This window comes from Homarus americanus, unplaced genomic scaffold, assembly GCF_018991925.1.
Source record: "Homarus americanus isolate GMGI-L3 unplaced genomic scaffold, GMGI_Hamer_2.0 scaffold7626, whole genome shotgun sequence".
Lineage (NCBI taxonomy): Eukaryota > Metazoa > Arthropoda > Malacostraca > Decapoda > Nephropidae > Homarus > Homarus americanus.
Genome location: NW_024718273.1, coordinates 3,172,939 through 3,194,951, shown reverse-complemented (window position 1 = coordinate 3,194,951; position 22,013 = coordinate 3,172,939). Strand labels below are relative to the sequence as shown.

Here is a 22,013-nt window from a genome sequence, read left to right as displayed (position 1 = left end):
CCCCTCGACTGGTCCCCCTGGCCTTCCGCGAGGCGGTCAAAAACGAGCTGGAATCCATGGTCGCCCAAGAAATTATTGCACCAGCCGGCGATGACCCGTCTCCATGGTGTCACCCTATGGTAGTCGTCGCAAAACCCAAAGGTGGTGTTCGGATCACCACTGACCTCTCCAAGCTCAGCAGCCAGGTGTCTCGTCCTGCGCACCCTTATCCCACGCCCTTTGCAGCTATACGCAGTATGAACCCGAAGGCGCGCTTCTTCACGACGATGGACGCCCTGTGTGGATACTGGCAGATAGAGCTTGCCGAAGAAGACCGACCACTTACAACTTTCATTACCCCGCATGGACGTTACAGTTATTTCCGTGGCCCCATGGGATTCGCCGCTACAGGAGACGCTTTCTGTCTTCGAGGTGATATGGCTCTACAAGGTCTGGCAAACTGCGTGAAAGTGGTCAACGACATACTCGTGTACGATGAGGATTACATGGATCACCTCTGCCGTATCTACGAGGTACTCAACAGGTGCCGGAAGCACGGCATCACCCTAAATGCCGACAAGTTTGTTCTGGCCAGCTCTTTAGTTGACTTTTGTGGGTACACCCTCTCAGGGAATGGTATCGCAGCTGACCCGGAAAAGGTCCGCGCCTTCACGGATTTTCCCACCCCTGCCAACCTCACCGACTTGAGGTCCTTCATCGGTCTCGTCAACCAGTTAGCAGAGTTTTCGTCGGACATCTCCGCAGCTGCCCAACCAATTCGCCCCATGATGAACCCCAAGAGGACATTCCTGTGGACCCCAGACCACGACAAGGCCTTCCAGCAAGTGAAACAGGCCCTGTCTAGTCCACCTGTCCTCGCCACGTTTGACCCAGCCTTGCCGACGGTTCTGCAGACAGATGCCTCATGCTTGTACGGCGTGGGATACGCCCTATTGCAGGATCACGGTGGAGGGCAGTTCCGGCTCGTCCAGTAGGGCTCGTGTCTCCTCTCTGACACCGAGACGCGCTACGCCACTATTGAGTTGGAGCTGTTGGCTGTGGTTTGGGCGATGTCCAAGTGCAGGTTTTACCTCATAGGCCTGCAACACTTTCACCTAGTGACCGACCATCGCCCGCTTGTTCCCGATCCTCAACCACTACACGCTGGACGCCGTTGAGAACCCTCGCCTCCAGCGTCTGAAAGAGAAGCTCTCGGCGTACATCTTCACAGCAGTGTGGCGTGCTGGTAAGGAGCTCTGCATCCCTGATGCCTTATCCCGCTCTCCTGTCAGCCGCCCTACTCCAGAAGACCATGTGCTCGACGCCGACCTCGCTCTTTCCGTCAGGACTGTGGTCACTCTCCATGCCGTCCAATCCCTTCGTTCGGACCTGTCACCAGATGACGACAAGGCAATGGAGGACCTTCGAACAGCGGCCCGAGATGACCCTTCCTACGTCCGACTTGTCGAGTGTGTGAGGAATGGATTTCCTAGCAACCGCTACGATCTTCACAACACCCTGCTCCCGTATTGGAAACTCCGCGATGAACTCTACTGCGACGGAGACCTTGTTCTGTACGGAGCACGTGTAGTTGTCCCTGCTGCCTCACGTCCCCACGTCTTGGCTCGCCTTCACGACAGTCACCGTGGAGCTGAGGCCACCAAACGACGTGCACGACAGACTGTGTTCTGGCCCGGCATCGACTCCGACATCTCCAATGTTGTCCGTGCGTGTGAGCCCTGCCAAGTATTACAACCCAGCCAGCAGCAGGAACCCTTCATGAGTGACGACAACCCCACCCGCCCCTTTGAGTCTGTGTCGGCCGACTTTTTCTCTGTGTCAGGAAAGTCCTTCCTTGTTATCGTCGACCGTCTCTCTGGTTGGCCGGTTGTCATCAAGTGCGGTAATGACACGACGTCTGCCGCCACCATCAGCAAGTTCCGCCACTACTTCCGTGACGTGGGCGTTCCTGTACGCCTGCGAACCGACGGAGGGCCTCAGTTCACAAGCCGGGACTTTGCTGTGTTCCTTGACCGATGGGGAGTCCGGCATGTGTTGTCATCGCCCCATTACCCGCAGTCCAACGGCCACGCTGAGGCTGCTGTCAAATCCCTGAAGCACCTCATCCTTAAGGTGGCCCCTTCTGGGAATATTGACTGCGAGGCCTTCGACCGGGGTCTTCTTGAACTCCGCAACACACCTAACTACACCGGACGCTCCCCTGCCCAGGTCTTGTATGGACGCCCCCTTCGTTCTTGTGTCCCTGCTCACCCTCAATCCTTCTCTAAGGAGTGGCAGGCCAAGACAGAGGATTGTGATCGCCGAGCCGCCGAACGTGTTCAAGACGTCGTCGCCCGCTACAACGACCACGCCTGTTCTCTCCCCAGGTTGAGTGTCGGCACCCAAGTCCGTGTTCAGGACCCGACCTCCCTACGTTGGGACAAAGTGGGCATAGTCATGGGTCTCGGTAGGTCACGGGACTACCAGATGCGGTTACCCAGTAGTCGTGTGTGGTGGAGGAATCGCCGTTTTCTCCGCCCCGTAACAATGCCTTCTGGTGACCCCGCCACCAGTGTTGAGTCCCATACCCTTCCCAGTGTTCAAGTCCCTAGACGCTCAGAACAGATCCAAAAGAAAAGGTCCGCTCAAGACTTTGCTATTAGCGTATAGGGGGGAGGGAGGTGTATGTATATTATGTATGCTGTATGTATATTATGTATGTATATTATGTATGTGCTCCATTTATATACACTATTTATTCAGCCTAGCTAGCAGCATGTGGCAATGTATTTACCATGTCCCACATGCTAAATTAATGTGCCTGGCGACATATGGAAGCTGCTAATGTATCACTCACCACATGTCGCCTAGAGACTAGTTGACCCCCAGACAGAGTGAGGAGCGCTACCTCCCTTGTGTACATATCTGTTTATCCAGTAAATAGAACCTACGAAACTCTACAGGTGTTTGTGTTCGCTCCTGTAGATAGAACTTGATACCCAGAACACGTACAGTGGCAGTCTTCATTTACGGGCGAGATGTCCAGCAAAAGATAGTGATTGCTCTTCATGTGGGAAAAGAGGGCACTGGGCAAAAGTCTGTCAGACTAAGGGCAAGAAACAGGCCACGGCATCAATTTCATCTCCTACTCTTTGTGCCATCTCAGCTGCTGTTCCTCATTGCCTGAATTGCTCTGCTACAAACGTAAAGGCAAATGGAAGATGAATCTCCAGCCTTATTGATTCGGCAAGTTCTGAGAGTTTCATTGACAAGAGAGTGGCCCATCTGCTTTAGATTCACATCAAACCCGTTTCCCAAAGTGTAACCCTGGCAATGTCTTCTTCAACGGTGGATCTCTATGTGAATGACAGTCATTATCCAAACACACGTCTGGGCGTCATTGAGAATCTTTGTAGTGATGTTATTCTCGGCATAGATTTGCAAAAACAACACTCCTCAGTTACAATAGAGTATGGAGGACCCAGACTTGAGCTCAAGATTTCCAACATTGGTAACAAGCCTGTATGTAGCCTGTGCATCAGCAGGTATGTCAGAACCACGGTTATTTGCAAACATGCAAGGCAATGCAAAGCTCATAGCCACCGAAGGCATCATAGAACCAAGTACATCACCTTGGCGTGCACAGGTGGTGATTGCAAGAGGTGATTCAGGCTGTCACAGAAAACGAATGTGCATCGACTACTCTTCTACGCTGAACATTTACACCAATCTCGACACATATCCATTGCCAAACATTGAAACCATGGTCAACACTCTTGCTAAGTACCATGTGTTCTCAACATTTGATCTAAAGAGCGCATACCATCAAATACGCATAAACGAGTCTGATAAACCCTTTACAGCATTTGAAGCAAATGGCAAACTGTATCAATTCACACGTGTACCATTTGGTGTCACTAATGGTGTTGCCGTTTTTCAAAGAGCCTTAGACAAGTTCGTGGAGGAGGAGAATCTATGTGACACATTTCCCTACCTTGACAATATTACCATAGGTGGTCGGGATCAGAAAGAACATGACGCAAATCTTGAGAAATTTCTTGCTGCTGCTGAGAAAAGGAAGCTGACATTCAATACATCCAAATCTACAATATCAGCAACATCGATCAATCTTCTGGGTTATCAACTTGGAAATGGTCAAATCAAACCAGATCCTGAAAGGCTAAAACCACTGCAAGAACTCTTCACTGCTGTGGATGAATATTCCAGATTTCCCTTTGCTATTCCACGTGCTGACATGACATCCTCAACTGTCATCAAATGTCTGGACACCATCTTCTCGCTTTGTGGTATGGCGAGTTTTGTCCACTCTGATCGATGAAGTGAATTTATGTCTCGTGAAGTGAAAACTCATCTCGCTTGTCGTGGAGTGGCGTCCAGCAAAACTACACCTTACCACCCAACAGGAAACAGTCAAATAGAACGGTACAATGGCATAATCTGGAAGTCCATATGTTTAGCTGCCAAATCTCGAAATGTTCCAGATACTGAATGGGAGGCTCTCCTACCTAAAGCACTTCACTCTATTAGATCATTGCTCTCAACAGCCATCAACGTGAGTCCACATGAGAGGTTTTTCAACTTTCCGAGACGATCTTGTCAGGGTACATCCCTGCCAACATGGATAACGACTCCAGGTCCTGTCTTCTTACGCCGATTCATCTGCTCATGCAAAGGTGACCCTCTCGTTGATGAGGTGGAGCTCCTCGAGGCTAACACAACGTATGCACACATCAAGTGAATCTTCAGTTTCCCTCCGTGATCTTGCTCCACGCCCTAGTGGAACCTCATCCTCAGACATCTCTGCCGGATCAACCTCACCTTCAGTGGAGCCAGAAATGTTGGATAATGGTGAGGGAGTTGTTGCAGAGGGAGATACAGGGACGACATTGCTGAGTCCTAGTATCATGCAGGAGTTACTTCTTCGTCGTTCTACTCGGCAGGGAAGAGAACCCCATTGATACGCCAATGATGTTTGATTGATTATGTTGGCAGGGGTGAATGTCATATTATGGAATAAATTATGTTTGTGTATACCTTTACTATAAATGTACTCAGGTTCTAATTGGGTTTTGTTTTGTTCTGTTGCAGATGTATATGGATTTATGAGTTGAATAAAGCCTTGATTACTGAAGGTGTTTGATATCATACGACAAAGTGTGTTCAAACAACTTTCCACCGGCCCGGGAATCGAACCCGTGACATCTCGCTTGCGAGGCAAGAGCGGTAACGTTCTACCACTGGCGCCCCTCATCCTCGGTGTGGTGGGTGACAGCAGTACTGTACATGGGATGTAAGGTGATAAGACTCATAAACTCAAGGTCGAATCTTGAGATTGCACAATACTTTTAATGTACTGATTGTTTTAGTTTAGACAGATCTATTGAGTTAAATTATCATAGATCTTTAAAATTGGTTCAAATTGTTTTGCTTTATACTAAATATACTAGAGGGAATATTATCAAAGAACATGACAGAGATTTATTGAATCAAATCATGCAATATGCAGTAATCTTACGTAATTCATAACCTATAAAATCATCATACAATATGCAATAGTAATGTACAAGATGAAAGCGAGTAGCCTATTATGTATACAGCAATGGACAGTGAGACACTGAGTGCAGTCGCTACCGACAGTCACTTCCACCACTCGCCAACCAATTCCTTCCCGCATGGTGGCCGAAAATTTTAAAATTAATCATCTCCCAAACATGATTAAGGCATGTTATTAGCTGCAGTTAAATAGTATCGGTAGTATACTGTACTGTATTTACATGCCCAACATATGTTTTCCCCTAAAAAATACTTTAAAATGTATGATTTCAATAAATGTATGACTGTAAGGGCTGTAACGAGCGGGTGGGTTGTCCGCCGCTCGTTTGCTTGTTCGAGGCCCCACTAGTTGGGAGACGGAGGTGAAAAGGCAGCAGCTGCCTCGTCGCCAGAGAGACACGATCCAGCCTTCACCACAGCTGTTACTCCACCCAGCTGTTCTATTCCAACTCTGGTTGTGTACTCATCTGAGGTTCCTGGGGCTCATGGGCTGATTCCCCAGTCCTTCACTATTCGGCTGTCAACTCCGGTCACTTACTCCAGCCACTTACTCCAGCTACTGAGACAGCTGCCACGTGATCACCACCTCCTCCACGCTCTATCCACCGTCCGTGCCTTGGCGTCTCTCTTGTGTGGCAAGACATAGCCCACCAACGCCGGCTCCTAGTGAGGAAGCTGCCCTGGACCTTCCCCCTGAGAGCGGATCACAGCGTTACCAGAACATTCTACAATGTTGGTTAGAAGGGAGATTCATCTTCATCCGGAGGAAATATCTGTACTTTATTTTATTGTTTTGTTTTAGTAATTGTTTGACTCTAGTGCTGTTTATTTAATATTTGTGTGAGTGGTGTCAGAGTTAAATTTGTGTTTATTTTCTTGGTAAAGAGATGTCAATCTCTAAATGTTGTTTATTACCCCTTGAAAACTCATGGTTCTTGACTTTTCTTTGATACGATCCTGATTGGGCTGGCAAGGAATTTATATCCCACAGGCCAGGCCTCTACAATTACGTATACTGAAGTTCATTTTTTCCCCCCAAAATCCTTGTAAAATAGGGATGCGTCTCTTGTGGCAGTGAGTCTATTATGCTGGCAAATACAGTATTTACTTCGGTTATTAATTTTTTTCCCTAGTGAATTTCTTACCTTCAGCACTCTAAAATTTCAGCTTGTACCACAATATTCTTAACCACTTGTGTACAGAGTCCCCTCTCTGCTGAATAAATCGCTTGACATTAGCCAAATAAAATATTAAGTGACATCCCCTTTGTCAAGGGGTTAACATATACATCAGCTTTATAAATCTTACCTGGACACACTCTCCACAGCACTTCTTGGCTTCGAGGAGTGGTGGCTCATACTTCCAGCCAGAGGAGCAGGATTTAACACAAGTTTGTATTTCTTCTCTTTTCTCAACTTTATCATCTGGGGTTTTGACACATCTTACACTTCGACATTCATTCAAGGGGTCATCAAGTGTCTCTCCAATCTGTAAATTATGTTTATTGTTATCTAAATGATAATATTGTAATATACAAATATTCTGTAATATTTAGCCCTGTGTAACAAAAGTATGGCACGTACAGTATTGTACTGTACAGTCCCAGAAAAAAGTGATGGCACAATGTGTGATGTCTCTGATTCACAGGTTATTGGATCTCAGGGTTCATGGATGGGATGGCGAACTCACAAGACATTTACCGTGACAGTACATGTGGTGAGCAATTTCATTTTTTGAGGGGTTGGCAGGAATGTTAACTACGCGGACATTAAGCCAAAATGCTGGTCCGCCCTCAGTGAGCAAGGATTAGTAAAATTATCGTTTCGGTCATCCAGCGATTTTTAGGATTTTAAGTTTTGGATTTTGTGGTTTAGACAATTCTAAGAAACTTTTATTCTACGAAACTTTTCCCGCTCATGATTCCTTTCAGAGAAAATTGCAAACAAAAACAAAAACAGGGTTTTGGGTGGGGAAAAATCACAAAAAGTAATAATTTGCGATAGAAATGAAGGTCAGAATAATCCAAAACCTAACCTAACCCTAAACCTTACCTTATTAGACCCAGAAGAATCCGAGTTGAGGTCACGAGATCCTCCTCGTCATCCACAGGTTGCACTGCCTGGCAGGGGGGCCTATACCGAGCTGTGATTTGGTTGATCCAAAATCATACCCACCAATCAACGTCCAAAGAACAGCTGTGCACGTGTCAGACTCTAGCGTATGCGCAATGGGCATTGTAAACAATAAACGAACACACAGGAGCTCTCTGACACGGTGGTAACAATAACAAGAACTTAAAAAAATACGATGATTTTTCAATAATTTATTGCGATTTTCTCTGAAAGTATTAATGAGCGGGAAAAATGCCAAAGAAGAAAGTGTCTGAAAATTGTCTAAACTACTGATTCCAAAACTTAAAATCTTCAAAATCGCTGAATGACCTATAAACGATAATAATACCCAAGGATTAAGGTTGCAGAACAAAGTGTACTGTATGCAAAAACACAGGAAACTCATTCATATCTAGATCCTAAAGAAACTAACTGTGAATGGAAAAAAAAAGTGTAATTAGAACTTTTGAAATTAAGAATAAAAAAAATCAAATCTTTTATATATCCTGGAGTGAATTATGAAACCTAACAGGGTTCTCACATTTTGGTGCCATAAACTACATTTCTTAGCTAGGGTTCTATATCCAGTATTGTCAATTCAATAAATGGTAGGTGACTGTTATTTGAAGATGTTGTGGTGCCACTTTGAGGATTAAATTGCAAAAAATTGCTTGCAGAAAGTCTGGAAGAAATAATGTGTTACTTGTGGAATGAAAGACTCCCTCTGGGTGATAATCTAGGGTGGTCTCCTTTATATACTCATATATATATCTAAGGTAGTGTTGTTGAGGAGGGAGTGAGGCGACAAATTATTTTGTAACAATTTAAATATACAGACAAGATATAACAAAGTAAAGGACTGGGTGAATACAACACCACTGCATAAAGTTGTAAATATTATGACTACTGTACATTGTAAGAGGGAAGGCATACATACCAAAAGGATATTAATAAAGCCAATGTGTTTAAATAGTTTTAAAGCTGGAAATGCACTTTTTACTACATTAATATTATCAAATTCACTGTAACTGGTAACTAGCACAGAAACAAGGGAGCAACAGATTACTTACCTGAATGGCCTCATAGCCATCTATACAAGCAGTTCTAATTATCTGTGGGCAGCATTGACCTGGTGTCTCCACACTCTCCAGCTCATACTCTCCACGGTCTGGATGACTGTCAAGAGTTGGGCAGGTCTGCTTAGTACACTGGTAGTGTGGCAGCCCATCAATGTCTACTGAACACTTACAAGTTAGGCACAACCCATCTTCCCACTGTTCACCAATCTGTGAAAGTAACAAGTGCACGAAATCTTATATTAAAAAGAATGAAATAAAATTTAATTGATAATGAACTGTCTATATTAAGTACAACATCATTAAAACTGGCTCCTTTTATCTTGCTATATGATGTACAGTAGCTAAAACAATTATCTGTGCAGGTGGGGGTCGATATGCTCCAAAATTTTATGTGTGACTGGTGACAGCCCTCATATACCAAAATTTATAGTCCATGGTCTCATAATATCTAACAAACAAATGCATAAGCATGGTTGTTTAATCAAGTGACATTAACCTAAACTACTTGACCCCATAAATCAGGGCCGGATCCAGATCTCAAATTATACTGATGCAATCTTTCAGTTTTTGTAGTTGCAGCTAGCCCAGATTTTAAGAAATTTTATGAAATTTGTACAGTCAGCCAAAGATGCACCGACCCCACCTTGGGTCTTGTGCTCGCAATTTTACCTGGTAATATGTGGTAAAGTAAGACTGTATGTACAGGTGATTGTGATTGGTGGATCTGTTTTTGGCTGTATCATTGTCAGGATAAACATTAAACAAACCAAAGGTAACATATTTATAATAAACTATTCATCATTATTTCAGATCATGAGTAGTTTCCAAATATTCGTATATTTGTTTAAATAATGAAGAAAATTTGATGTGAGGATCTTATGGTATCTGTGGTTGTAGTTGAGTTGCCAATTCATAAATATGATTTCCTTCATTATTTAAGCAAATATATTAATTTGGAAACTTCTCATGACCTTAAATAACAATGAATAGTTTATTATTATAAAAATTCTACCTTCAGTTTCTTTAAAAATTATCCTGACAGTGATACAGCCGAAAATAGATCCACCAATCACAATGACCTTTACGTACAGCCTTCCTTTACCAAGTAGTGCCAGGTAAAATTACTAGCACGACACTAGGGTGGGGTCGGTGCATCTTTAGCTGACTGTACATTTCATTTACTCAACAATTTATTTTTAATAAATAATTAACTAATATTTACTTGGATAAATGTATGTTTAGTCAGATATTTTAGCATATACAGCATACCCTTCAAATTTGCAGTGGTTAGGTTCTCAAAATGGCATGTAAGTCATACAGTTCTAGATGCAACTGTAAAATGGAAGTCAAGGATCAATTTTTCATTTGTGACATCTTTTGCAAAGTAACTTATGATATACAATGGTAACGAGAAAGGGGAAGTGTTTGTTAAGAATCACCTAGAAACTATTCAGACTCTATAAGGCAGTCTGGCACCCTAACTGGAACACCCCTTAGCCCCAGTTGGCTCCAGCCATCCTATGACATTGTCCTTCAGATTTAAATATTATTTGACAGAAGAAGAGCACGCTAAGGTTAAAATATTACAAGAATAATGAAAATACAAGGAGGAAGGAACAAGGAGAATTAACTGACCTAAGTTAATGAACAATAAGAATACAGATAAATCTTCTAAAGAGAGAGAGAGAGAGAGAGAGAGATTACCTTATACAACTTTTTCTGGGAGACTAAAGAGGTTTCTGCAGGTTGTTGATAACCTTTGTCATCAACAAGATACTGGTGATCATATATACAGGCATCACTTGGAGGAACTGAAATAGGGAATACTGTAATAATAATAATAATAATAATAATAATAATAATAATAATAATAATAATAATGATAATAATAATAATGATAATAATAATAATAATAATAAAAATGATAATAATAATAAAAAGAATAACAAAAATAATAATAGTAACATTATTAATAATACAATACACAGGGGGTCCCCGACTTACGAACGTCCTACTTACAAGTGCCTGCCGCTACGAACGAGGTCCCATAAGGTCAATCATTAAAAAAAAAATCGAGGTAAGTTCAATGGTTCGTAGCAGTTACGTACGAGAACTAGTTTGTGCAGCGTAGAGGGGAGGTGAAGCGGCACATGGGGAGTGATGCATTGCACCCAGGCAGTCACTCGCCTTGAGGGAGCAGGGGCATCAGTATGCTTTACCCCAAACGTGTGTGATCAAGTGCAAACTTTTTTTATTTTTATTAATAACTCTTTTTTGGCCCTCATCATGGCTCCCAAATGCAAACCTGATGCAACTGACAGTAGTGCATCCAGGAAAAGGAAAACAATTACAATGGAAGTGAAAGTTTATGTAATTAAACATTCTGAACAAGGCAAAACATCCTCAGTGATCGGTAAGGTTTTGGGTTTAAGTCGTTCAATGGTTGGAACAATTTTGAAAGACAAAGAGAAAATTCTTGAATATGTAAAAGGATCTACATCAATGCAGTCAACTGTGATAACAAAACAAAAAAAGTGGATTGTTAATTGAAATGAAAATATTGTTAGTGATATGGGTGGAAGATCAAAATCAATGGGATTTGCCTCTATGTCTAGCCCTGATTCAGGAAAAAGTGAGAAGCTTGCATGCTGACTTGAAGGCTAAACGTGGTAGTGGTGAAAGTGATGGGGAAGATTTTGTTGCTAGTAGGGGTTGGTTTAATCGGTTCCACGTAAGGGCAAATGGTGTTTGGAAAAAACACCCCCTCACCGTTTGTCCACAATGTTCGGGGCTCTGAAAATGATGTTGGGGAAGTGACACAGACAGTAGTAGACCTTGGGAACTAACTCCAGCTTGATATTCATGAGGATGATGTCACGCAGTTGCTTGAGTCTCATGCTGAAGAATCAAGCAATGAGGACATGATTAAACTGTAGAAGCAAATTCTGTCAGGGGATGTAGAGGAAGCTGAAACTCCAGAACCAAAGCGATTCATTACAAAATAAATGGCAGAAGGTTTCAGGCTTATTGAAGAAGGATTGTTTAAATTTAAACAGCAAGATACCAACATAGCAAGATTCACCAAGATTCATAGATGTATTCTTGAACATCTACGAAGGTACGGAGAGATTTATGACGAGAAGAAAGTTTCAGTTCAACCATCCCAATAAAGTCTCTGTCACTCCTACAAATGACCATCTCTACGTGCAAACCAGTCCCAGGTTTCAATGTAAGTGTTAAACTTTAATCTTTACTTTTCATTACTGTATTTTGTCATTCAATTTCTCTTTTTCTCTTAAATTAAGTGATTCGAGATGTACAAAAGGACTTTGGCTAAGATATAGTGCACATAGGGTATAGTGTTCCGACTTACGGACATTTCTGACTTAAGACGACCTCAGGAACGGAACCCGTTTGTAACCCGGGGAACCCCTGTACAATAGAGTAATAGAGAACCCTCTCATTGTAAACTTTACTCTTGTCATACATAATTGGACATTAAGATAAATAGATGTACTTAAAAAACTTGTTTGAAAAACACCTTTGTGAGAACATTGAGCCTTGTTTTGCCAGACCTCCTGAAATCTGTGATAGAACTTACCACACTTAATCTGAGGACAACACTCATCCTTCTGCAGTTGGTCTTTTGATACATCCTGAAATTCTGGACAAATGACCTCATGACATTTTCCAGTGCATCGTTTGATGTATTTGGCACAGCACCCCGAGTCTTCCACCGTCCACTCCTCACCTGGTGCATATAAAATAACGTATTGAAAATACTATACAACATATATGAAGGCTACATGGAATTCTAATTTGGCAAAAAGATATGTCAATTTGTTGAACTGATTACACCAATGATTAACACTACTATTTTCAATCTATAATAAATAATATAGTAAAGTCTACTCAAAGTAAGTGTCTATGGCAAAGGGGTTAAATTGGATGCATATAAAAGTCCAGTAATAAGATGCAGATATTATGATACAGGTTGTACCTCTCTAGTCCGGCAACCTCGGGACCTGACTGGTGCCGGACCATGGAAATTCACCCTTTTCCTGGATAGATAGTGACTTGTGCTTATGCTTGGAAGCACTAGCACCACTTTCTCTGCATCATGGTCTCTTTGAAGACATATTGAAGGGTTAAATGTCGTATAGTAGCTTCTCAAATTTCGCGAGTTTTTAATTCTTAACGTATTTTATTGGAACACAAAAAATATATATAAAAAAAATTTTGACGGCGGAAACTTGAATTTCGACGGGTTTGAACGGCCCGCCATCGTGCAGACGACGTGCATAATCGTGTAAACAGCGTCATTTCTTATATGTACGAAAGATTCATTATTGTTTATTACTGAATGTCTTTTTTATTGAATTAATGTTTATGTGTGCAAAATGAGCAATACAATTCATTAATAATACGTAGAATATTAAAACACACGAGGAAATGACACAGCATTGTTTTCGTTGATTACAAAGCCAGTGACTGACAGGTTCTACATAAAAAAATGAAGAAAATAAAACCTTGGTTGTAGCTGTAGTAAATTTTATATGGTTGTTTTAAGTAATGATATTTAATGTTATTAAATGGAACAATAGAAGTAGCTAACGATAATGGTAAAGAAAAAAGGAGAGATCGCGTATGTAAGTGCACATGCGCACACGTGAAAACATATTGTCATTACTTTACAAAAGAATATGAAAGCAACACTTATTTACTGTTCATATATATTTTAATTAATGTTTCTGAATTTGTTTTTATTGAATTAATGTATGTGTGTACAAAATTAACAATACAATTTATTAATAATACGTGGAATATTAGAGGAGACGAGACAGCTGCCGGCATTGTTTATGTTAAAGCTTACGAAACCAGTGACTGATTGGTTCTACATATAAAAATGAAGAAAATAAGACCCTGATTTTAGCTGTAGTAAAATTAATGTAAAAAAATTAATATGGTTGTTTGAAGTACTACCTGTAATGATATTTAATGTTAATACATGGAACAATATAAGTAGCTAACCATTAATGGTAAAAAAAAGTGAGACTGCACGTATGTAAGTGCGCACATGTGAAAACATATCGTCATTACTCTACATAATATGAAAGCAACAGGCAGAGGCATGCACGGTAGACTGTAGATGTGCACTCCATGACTGACCCATGTGAACTGACCAACACTCATAAAATTGTTTACACCGAGGCAGGCGGTCGCCATCCACGGCGACATGTGCAGCATATTTATTCGTAAATATCTTTCATAATTTGAAATTTTATCAAATACACTGTACCCTCCTTAATTTGGATTTCAGTTTAATTCATACGCCTTTTTTTAATGAATTAAACAAAATGAATTGTGAATGAATCTGAAAAAATCGTGCGGTTCTGAATATTCGGAATTTTATATAATTCAGAACAACTGTACTCTTGGAATTTATTCAAAATAACTCGGGAAATGTCGAGTTATATAAATTTATCTTGAAAAATATCTGCATATTTAGCCACTGATTGGCTCGTTAGCCGCTTGGGTGGTTGGTTACATCTCTAATAAGCATGTTGGCAGATACTGGGCATGCACTGGCTCCAGAATATATCGGAACCTGCTACAGTGCAGGTCGTCTGGCCTTGAAAGAGCTCACACTCGGAGCCGTGACAACGCTCTCTGGCAGATTGTTCCAAGAGTTCACAATTCTCACTGTGAAAAAGTTTGCCCTTACAGTTTCTGGACTTGTAGCTTCTTCAACCTTGAGCTGTGACCCCTTGTGGGGCGGACGTCCGCCAGCTCCAGGTATGTACATTTGGCCGAGTAGTGCCCCCTGAGATGTTTATACACTTTGATTATGTCGCCCCTCGCCTGTCTGTAGTATAAGCTAGGCAGTTGCAGGCGTCTTAATCTCTTTGGGTAACTGAGGTTCCGTAAAGCAGGAACCACTCTGGTGGCCATCCTTTGGATATTTTCAATCAACTGACAGTCTCCAGCATATCTTGGGGACCAAACGGGGCGACAGTACTCTAGACGGGGAAGCACCCTACTCCTGAAGATCGTGACAAGCGACGGACCATCCGGATATCTAAACGACCATCTTACAAGACTTACTAGTTTTGTTACCTGATTTACCCTCTTCTCACAATGGCTCAAGAACTTCAGTTCATTTTCGACATACACACCCAGGTCATTTTAACATTCAGTCCCAATTAATGTTGTTTCTTCGTCCTATTGGGACATGTGATAGGCCTCCTTACAGTTGGTGTGACCTAGGTGCATCCTTTTGCACTTCGTGACATTGAATCTTAGCAGCCATTTCTTCGACCATTCTTGAAGTTCAAAGAGATTTTTCTGTAGCTCTTCACAGTCTGTTTGGTTCTTAATTTCCCTAAATAACTTGGCATCGTCAGCAAACATTTGTATGGAGGAATGTACAGATTCAGGCATGTCATTTATGAAGCAAACAAACAGCAACGGTCCCAATAAACTGCCCTGTGGTACCCTGCTTGTCATAGATACACACAACAATTTTGTACCATTTATCACCACACATTGTTTGCGGTCATGCAGAAAGTCTTTGATCCATGCAAGGACACCTCCCCGAATTCCGCAAACTTCAAATTTAATCCTCAGCTTTTACATGGGGTACACTATCGAAAGCCTTGGCAAAATCTAGTTATATACAGTTTTGTCAATATTTCCGCCTTCTTCTACAATTGGAGTCCAAACATCCAGTACCTTGAGTAATTGTGCTAAGCAGGATCTTCCGGGCATAAAACCGTGTTGGCAATCCTTTACAAGGCTGTTTCGTAGTAGATGTTCCATCATGACATCTCTTATAATGCTCTCTAGTTCTTTACACACAATGCTGGTCAGGCTCACTTGTCTATAATTATTCATGGAGTGACGATCGTCCTTCTTGCATATTGGACTCACATAAGCCATCTTCCAGTCATCGGTGACCTTTTGCTCCTCCAGGCATTTGCAGAACAGGATCTTAAGGGGGCTCCACAAGCTCATTACACTGTTCTCTTAACACTCTGGGTTGCACCATATCTGGGCCGGGACTCTTCTGAACCTTTAGCTTTGACAGTTTTTCTTATAACCTCTTCTGTGAACACAATGTGGGTCAGCACTATGTCAAACCGTCTTTCCTCAAATGCAGGAAGATTGTTTGCATCCTCTCTTGTGAACACTTAGGAAAAGTGATGGTTCAACGCCTCCGCCTTATCCTGGTCATAATCTGCATAACTACCATCTTCAGGCCTCAGATCCGATATGCCTACTCGTGTTTTTAATTTCCCCTTTGCATTTCGGTAAAAGCCTTTGGGTTTTACTTGACCTCGCTTGCAATCTGTGTTTGGAACTCTTTTTCAGCCATTCTACACTCTGACTTTGCTTGGTTCCTAGATTTGGCATACATTCTCCTGTCCTGCTCATTATTTGTCCTAACCCACGTCTTCTTAACTTTGCCGACTGCCGCATGGCTCATGTGTAGGGGTCTTCTTGTTTTCCTGGAGGCACTGGGTTTGGTCTTAGGTATATATTTATCAATTGAGTGTTTAACTTTACTGGTTATGATATTCAGAGAAGTATCTGCATTCTTATTTCTAAGTATGTCAGACCAGTGTATACTCCTCATCTCCTCCGTCATCCCATTGCAATTTCCTTTGTAATATTAGAACCTGGACCTGCTTTTGTCATGCACCAAGTAACAGTTAATTCTGAAGGACAACGTTACGTGGTGACTGGTGCCAATAGGGGCTAGGTGCTCCAGATTGGCCACCATACCCTCCTCGTTAGTTATGATGAGGTCCAGTGGTTTGGGTGTTTACTCCCTCCCCCTATAGTGAGAAGGATCTTCAATATGTTGGAATAGAAAATCTGTCTCTCTTGAGTTTCTATGAAAAGGGTGGCGGAATTATTTAGGTCGTTTGGCGTGGATTCATTTCTCCAGTCGATGTCACCATAATGAAAGTCCTTCATGATAAGAAGGTGACTAGGGTTTCGCACTGTTACATTGTCAATTAAGGCTTTTAAGTTCCTTTGGTTTAATACACTACAGTTTGGGGATCTGTAAATACATCCAACAATGAGCAAGTCTTTACTCTACAGTTTAATTTTACACCACTTTGATTCTTTGAAAACATCCTCTCCCTGCCCCCTCAACTGGCTGGCTCTAAGGTCTTACCTAGCATAGATAACCACACCTCTCTTGCAAGTTTCTTGGGAAAAGTTCATAAATGAGTCATATCCATCTTTACTGAACTCACATTTCTCCGGTTTGCTTCTCTTCATAAATTACTATTAATACCTGTAAAACCCTCGTAATCTGGATTAATTGGAGGGAAATCCAGTCCATATTTTGCGAATTTCTGGATAAAACTATTTCCAGGGGGGGTTTATTTAATCCGGAGAAAGTCTGGATTAACCGAGAAAAATCCACATGACAATCAGGATTGCCATCTGTCGCACACAAGTACCAGCCCCAGCCACTTTGCTTACAAGCCATCACGCTGCTACGGCCCTTGTGTATGTGCATTTCTTAACTCCTGTTGACTATTTGTGACTTTGTGGAGTAATTATCAGGAATTCCAAAGGAAAGAAAACTTAAAAAGGAAGTCAAAAGAGGGACAGAATGAGTCTGGCTTGAAGGACCAGCTCACAGTTCTGGAAGATCATGAAAAAGGCGTCTGCACAAGTTTTGATGGAGAAATATGACTTGAAAAAATGAACCATCAACAGCATCACCAACTTTGTGTAAAATTATGTTTGTCTAATATATACAAGAATTATATATATTATACTGCAAGTGATTCAAAAGTGATTATTTTTGTCACCACGTGGGTAGATCCGGACAATTTCATGTTAATCTGGACTCAATTCAGATTAACAGAAATTAGTTCGGAGTGGTTTGCCAATCTGGATAAAGCAGAAATCCACATAAAAAAGTCCATTAAGACAGTTTTACTGCAATGAGACTTTTTGATGTAGACGGCAAACGCAGTGGTCATGTTACGACATGTTTAGAAATGCATACGCTACATCTTCATCTGTTTGTCAAGACAGCTCATTCGATTAGTCTCGAGTAAGTGTTAGATTAACGATGAGCGTTTTGAATTTTGCACAGTACAGTACTTCGGAAGAACATCGATCTGTTATTAATTTTTCAAATTCAGAAGGGATACAACCAAGTGAAAATCATTGCAGAATGTCACTTCAATACAGAAGCAATTGCATCAGTCGGGTGAACATTTACAAGTGGATTGAATAATCCAAGAAGGGTCGAACAAGCATTGTGGACGAAGATCGTGCCAGATGACCTGTCAAAGGTTCAACACCTACATTGCACCAGAATATTGAGTGGGAAATTTGGGGAAACTGAAGCATTACAATTGAACAAATTGCGACATACTTGAATGCCAGAGTTGGTACAGTACACAATGTCGTTCATGACATTCTGAAGTTTAAGAATAATAAAGAGGTCAAGAAAGAAATCTGAAATTGGTTAATGAGACAGTCGAAAGAATTTTTTTCCACAGTAATAAGAAAACGTGTGGAAACATGGGAAAAGTGCATAGGTATAGCGGGAGATTATATGGAACTATAGGTATATGTTTCTTTATCATCTACAATGTGTGAAAAAGTTTGTCTTCATATGCAAAAAAAACTTGCATGTACTGTGTATGTATGTATATATGAGTGAATGCGTGATTGTGTATATAACTGTTTATGAATACATGTTTGTCTGTAAACTTATGCATGTACTGTAAGTGTTACCTGTACACATGGAATCTTATGTGTCCAAATGCAAAAGAGTCAAAATGTGTGTATCTGTAGATAGTGGGACAATTTCCTTATATGAAGCTTCTTTACCTGGTTTAAGATCCTCATCTCTGGGCTTAACTAGCTGAGGACATTCTTCTGATTCTAGACATACACAAGCATACTGAGGGCACTTGCCAAGTGCCTCAATAAGCTTCCATATTTGTCCATAACCACAATCACCCTGTGGTTCAACTGGAGTTGTACAATTTTCTTTGGGTATTTCTTTACACTTAAACTGTGGTCCACAACAACCATCCTCAGTTCCAGGAATCTGTCATTTGTAAAGAAATTTAATAAATGATTTGGCATTTTGAGTCCTAGATTTCCTAAAACAAATATCAGTAACACTCATCATAATTTTTCTAAGCAATAAAATGACAACTTTCACTGTAGTGGCACAAACCTCAGTCAGTTGAAAACCTGCATCACAGATGAGAGGACGAAGACATTTCTGTTCCATGCAAAGGTTGCCATTCTCAGTACAATTACATGTAGTACAAGCATCTGCCTGCCAAGTATCACCTACACGGTGCCCCTCATCATCACAGACATGGCAATAGCTTTTGTCAACACAGGTTCCCTCATACAATACCTGAGATCATAAGCAAAATTACATTACCCTGTAACCAGTAATTTAAATATCTTCTCAGTAATGTGAAATCACTATGTAATTTTAAGCAAGACAATTATGGAAAGTAATTCCAATATACTCGTGTGTGTGTGTGTGTGTGTGTGTGTGTGTGTGTGTGTGTGTGTGTGTGTGTGTGTGTGTGTGTGTGTGTGTATATAAAGGGATTTACTTATAAAAACTGACCATGTCCTCAGGGCAGAAGCAGCCATCAACAGTAGAAACAGGGCAAGCATCAGGTTTCTTTTCAAGCTCCTCATAGTTTTCACAGGTATGTACACAACCTGATACACATACACGATACTCCTGACCTGAAAAGGTTATATATAACAGTCTTATGCATCTTATGAGTTAATGTTAAAACAGATCAGTACAGCAGAGGATCAATGTTTCACAATTAAACAATGAACATAAAAATCAGAATCTCCAAAATACAAGACATACCTCCAGTACATTTCTTTGGACATAGTTCTTCAGAACGCCAGTCTAAACAGATGTCCAAGTCAGCACAGCGTCTGGCATAAGCCTCAAGACTGTGGCATGCTGCTATTTTTGGCTCAGTACTATTACAAATATCAAGTTGACAAGAGGACACATATGGCACTGGATCCTCAACTGGGTGGCACTGTTTAAAATGTTAATCATATTTTAGTCAAATTAAAGATACTTCCAGCTACTGGCAATTTGGTAGCACATTCATAATAATATTTCATGGGAAGTAATGAAAATCAATCTTCCTCTGTGTACAACAACTGAATGCATAGTCAAATTAATTTTACAATTATTATCTGCATATTATGAGTAGATACAGTACTGTATTGTGTTCTAGTTCACATTTAAGGTTTTCCGAACTAAATCAGGTTCAGTTAGAGCATCATAAACTTATACACTGTCTTAAAGTAATCAAAACCATGACTATCCTAGCATATAGATCACAAAGGTCATTAAGAAGTGTTAAGGATGACAAAATACAGTATATTGAATACTGTATTAGTAATGCCAGAAAGTTTTAACCTGTACTTTGGGTTATACCTTTTAATTCTTTAAAGCCTATACAGTACAGTACAGGTATTCCTCGCTTAATAAACATTCGAGATATGAAAATTCACTAATACAAATTCCTAAATTAACCCATCTTTTTCATTTAACGAAAGCTTCCTTGCTTATACAAATTTGAGTCCCAGCAATAATTTAATTCGTGTGCCCTTGGGAGTCAGCTGGGGTGACCATCTTGGAGAGATGGGCAGAGACGTATTCTTGCTCAATGATCACAACAAATCCCCTTCCTCCCACATCTCCCCCCAGCCCATGTCTTTTGTTCCACCATTCCTCACCCCTTGTGGCGAGCCCCGAATGCCCTCCAATAGGGTATTCGCTCCCGCCATTCAGTTTATTTGCTTGAATTCATAGTGGAGAGTGACGGTGTGCTTATTTAAGTGTTACACTTAACATCGCTGGTGGCATTGTTGGCAAGTTAGACTCATTACTGTAGTCACATGCCCCAGCCCTCTTGCTACCAGGCCAAGCTGTAAGCAGTGATGGGCATCGATACACTAAATTGTCTAAAGTGATACTGATACATCAATACTCAGTAATTCATCTAGAGCGATACCGATACATCGATACTTCGTAGATGGTTAAAGCGATACCGATACTGATACATATATCACCGATAAGGTATCGTCGATACATTACTATAAGAATAAAGAAATCCCACTAATATGTAAATTTTTTATTTTGGTAATGGATGTAATACAAACAATAAATGCAACAGAATCGTGTATTTGATAACCCCCCAAAACAAAATTTAAATGTATAATGAACTTTTAGTAAAAAAAAAAATGTTGGTGGTCTGAGCTACTTTCCAAGATATCATTATATCAATGGACCTGGTAAATTAATAATTATTGCCTTTCAGCAAGACCAGTTCACCAAACATCTTATCTGGAGAGTGAATGTGGGCCGCCAAACTAAAGAGTCGATCCACAGGAGCAGAGGATGGAAGACGGATGTTGTATTTCATTAAAACTTTCACAATTCCTGGGTACTGATTTAGTGAGGACAACACATTGCTTGAGTCGCCCAGGTATTTTAACACCTCTATCTCAGATGAGTTTTCATCTGGAGTGACAGTGGATGAAGCACATTCATAATCAAAGAAGACTTCTGAACTTTCGTCAGATGCATTGTCACTCTGCTCATCATGATGACTTGTGCTGAGTGTGCATGTTGAATGCTCTTCCAGATTTTGTATTGCATTCACCTACATTTCTTGAACTCGTTTCTTTATGACGTTCGTACTGTATTTTCTAGTTATTGTCAATCATAATAGCTTGAACTGGGGGTTGGATGCTGATTCCAAAATGGCTGATTTGCTGTCATGAGAATTATCGAGGCTAATAAACTTATTCTCCTTAACTGCATTAAGGAGAAGTTGGCAATGCCTTAATGCTGTTGAATTGAGCCGCCCCATTTTCTTCTCTACAGCCAAGAGTGTTGGGAGCATACAACCATAGAAGCACTGTTTGTATGATTTTAACCTGTCAAAAGCTGATGCAAGAGGTTGTAGTACAGTGACATACTCTTCAGTGAATTTGAACTCGGCATCTCTGAAGGTTGGCAAACCAAGGCGAGACAGTTTCATGTATAGTTGATCCTTGTGCTTTAAAAGGAGAGACAAGCTGTCAAAGAGGGAATTCCATCTAGTGGCACATGGTAATATTAACTGACAGTTCAGTGTTTCCTTGATTATTTTCGCAGATTTTGGTCTTCCAGATAAGTTCTAGGGGGCAGAACACTTACTCATAACACTATTGTGAA

General features: G+C 41.1%; 1 protein-coding gene across 1 annotated transcript in view; it reads right to left on the bottom strand.

The window, feature by feature from the left end:
• The window catches only part of LOC121859372 (hemocytin-like), a gene marked incomplete at its 5' end in the record, with an annotated part of 457,920 nt that overhangs the window by 37,306 nt on the left and 398,601 nt on the right, over positions 1-22,013 (bottom strand). Inside the window, 8 exon segments of the mRNA XM_042356148.1 lie at positions 6,862-7,041; positions 8,735-8,950; positions 10,448-10,554; positions 12,345-12,494; positions 18,614-18,836; positions 18,969-19,157; positions 19,380-19,504; positions 19,638-19,818. Coding sequence (XP_042212082.1) covers positions 6,862-7,041; positions 8,735-8,950; positions 10,448-10,554; positions 12,345-12,494; positions 18,614-18,836; positions 18,969-19,157; positions 19,380-19,504; positions 19,638-19,818 — 1,371 coding nt within the window.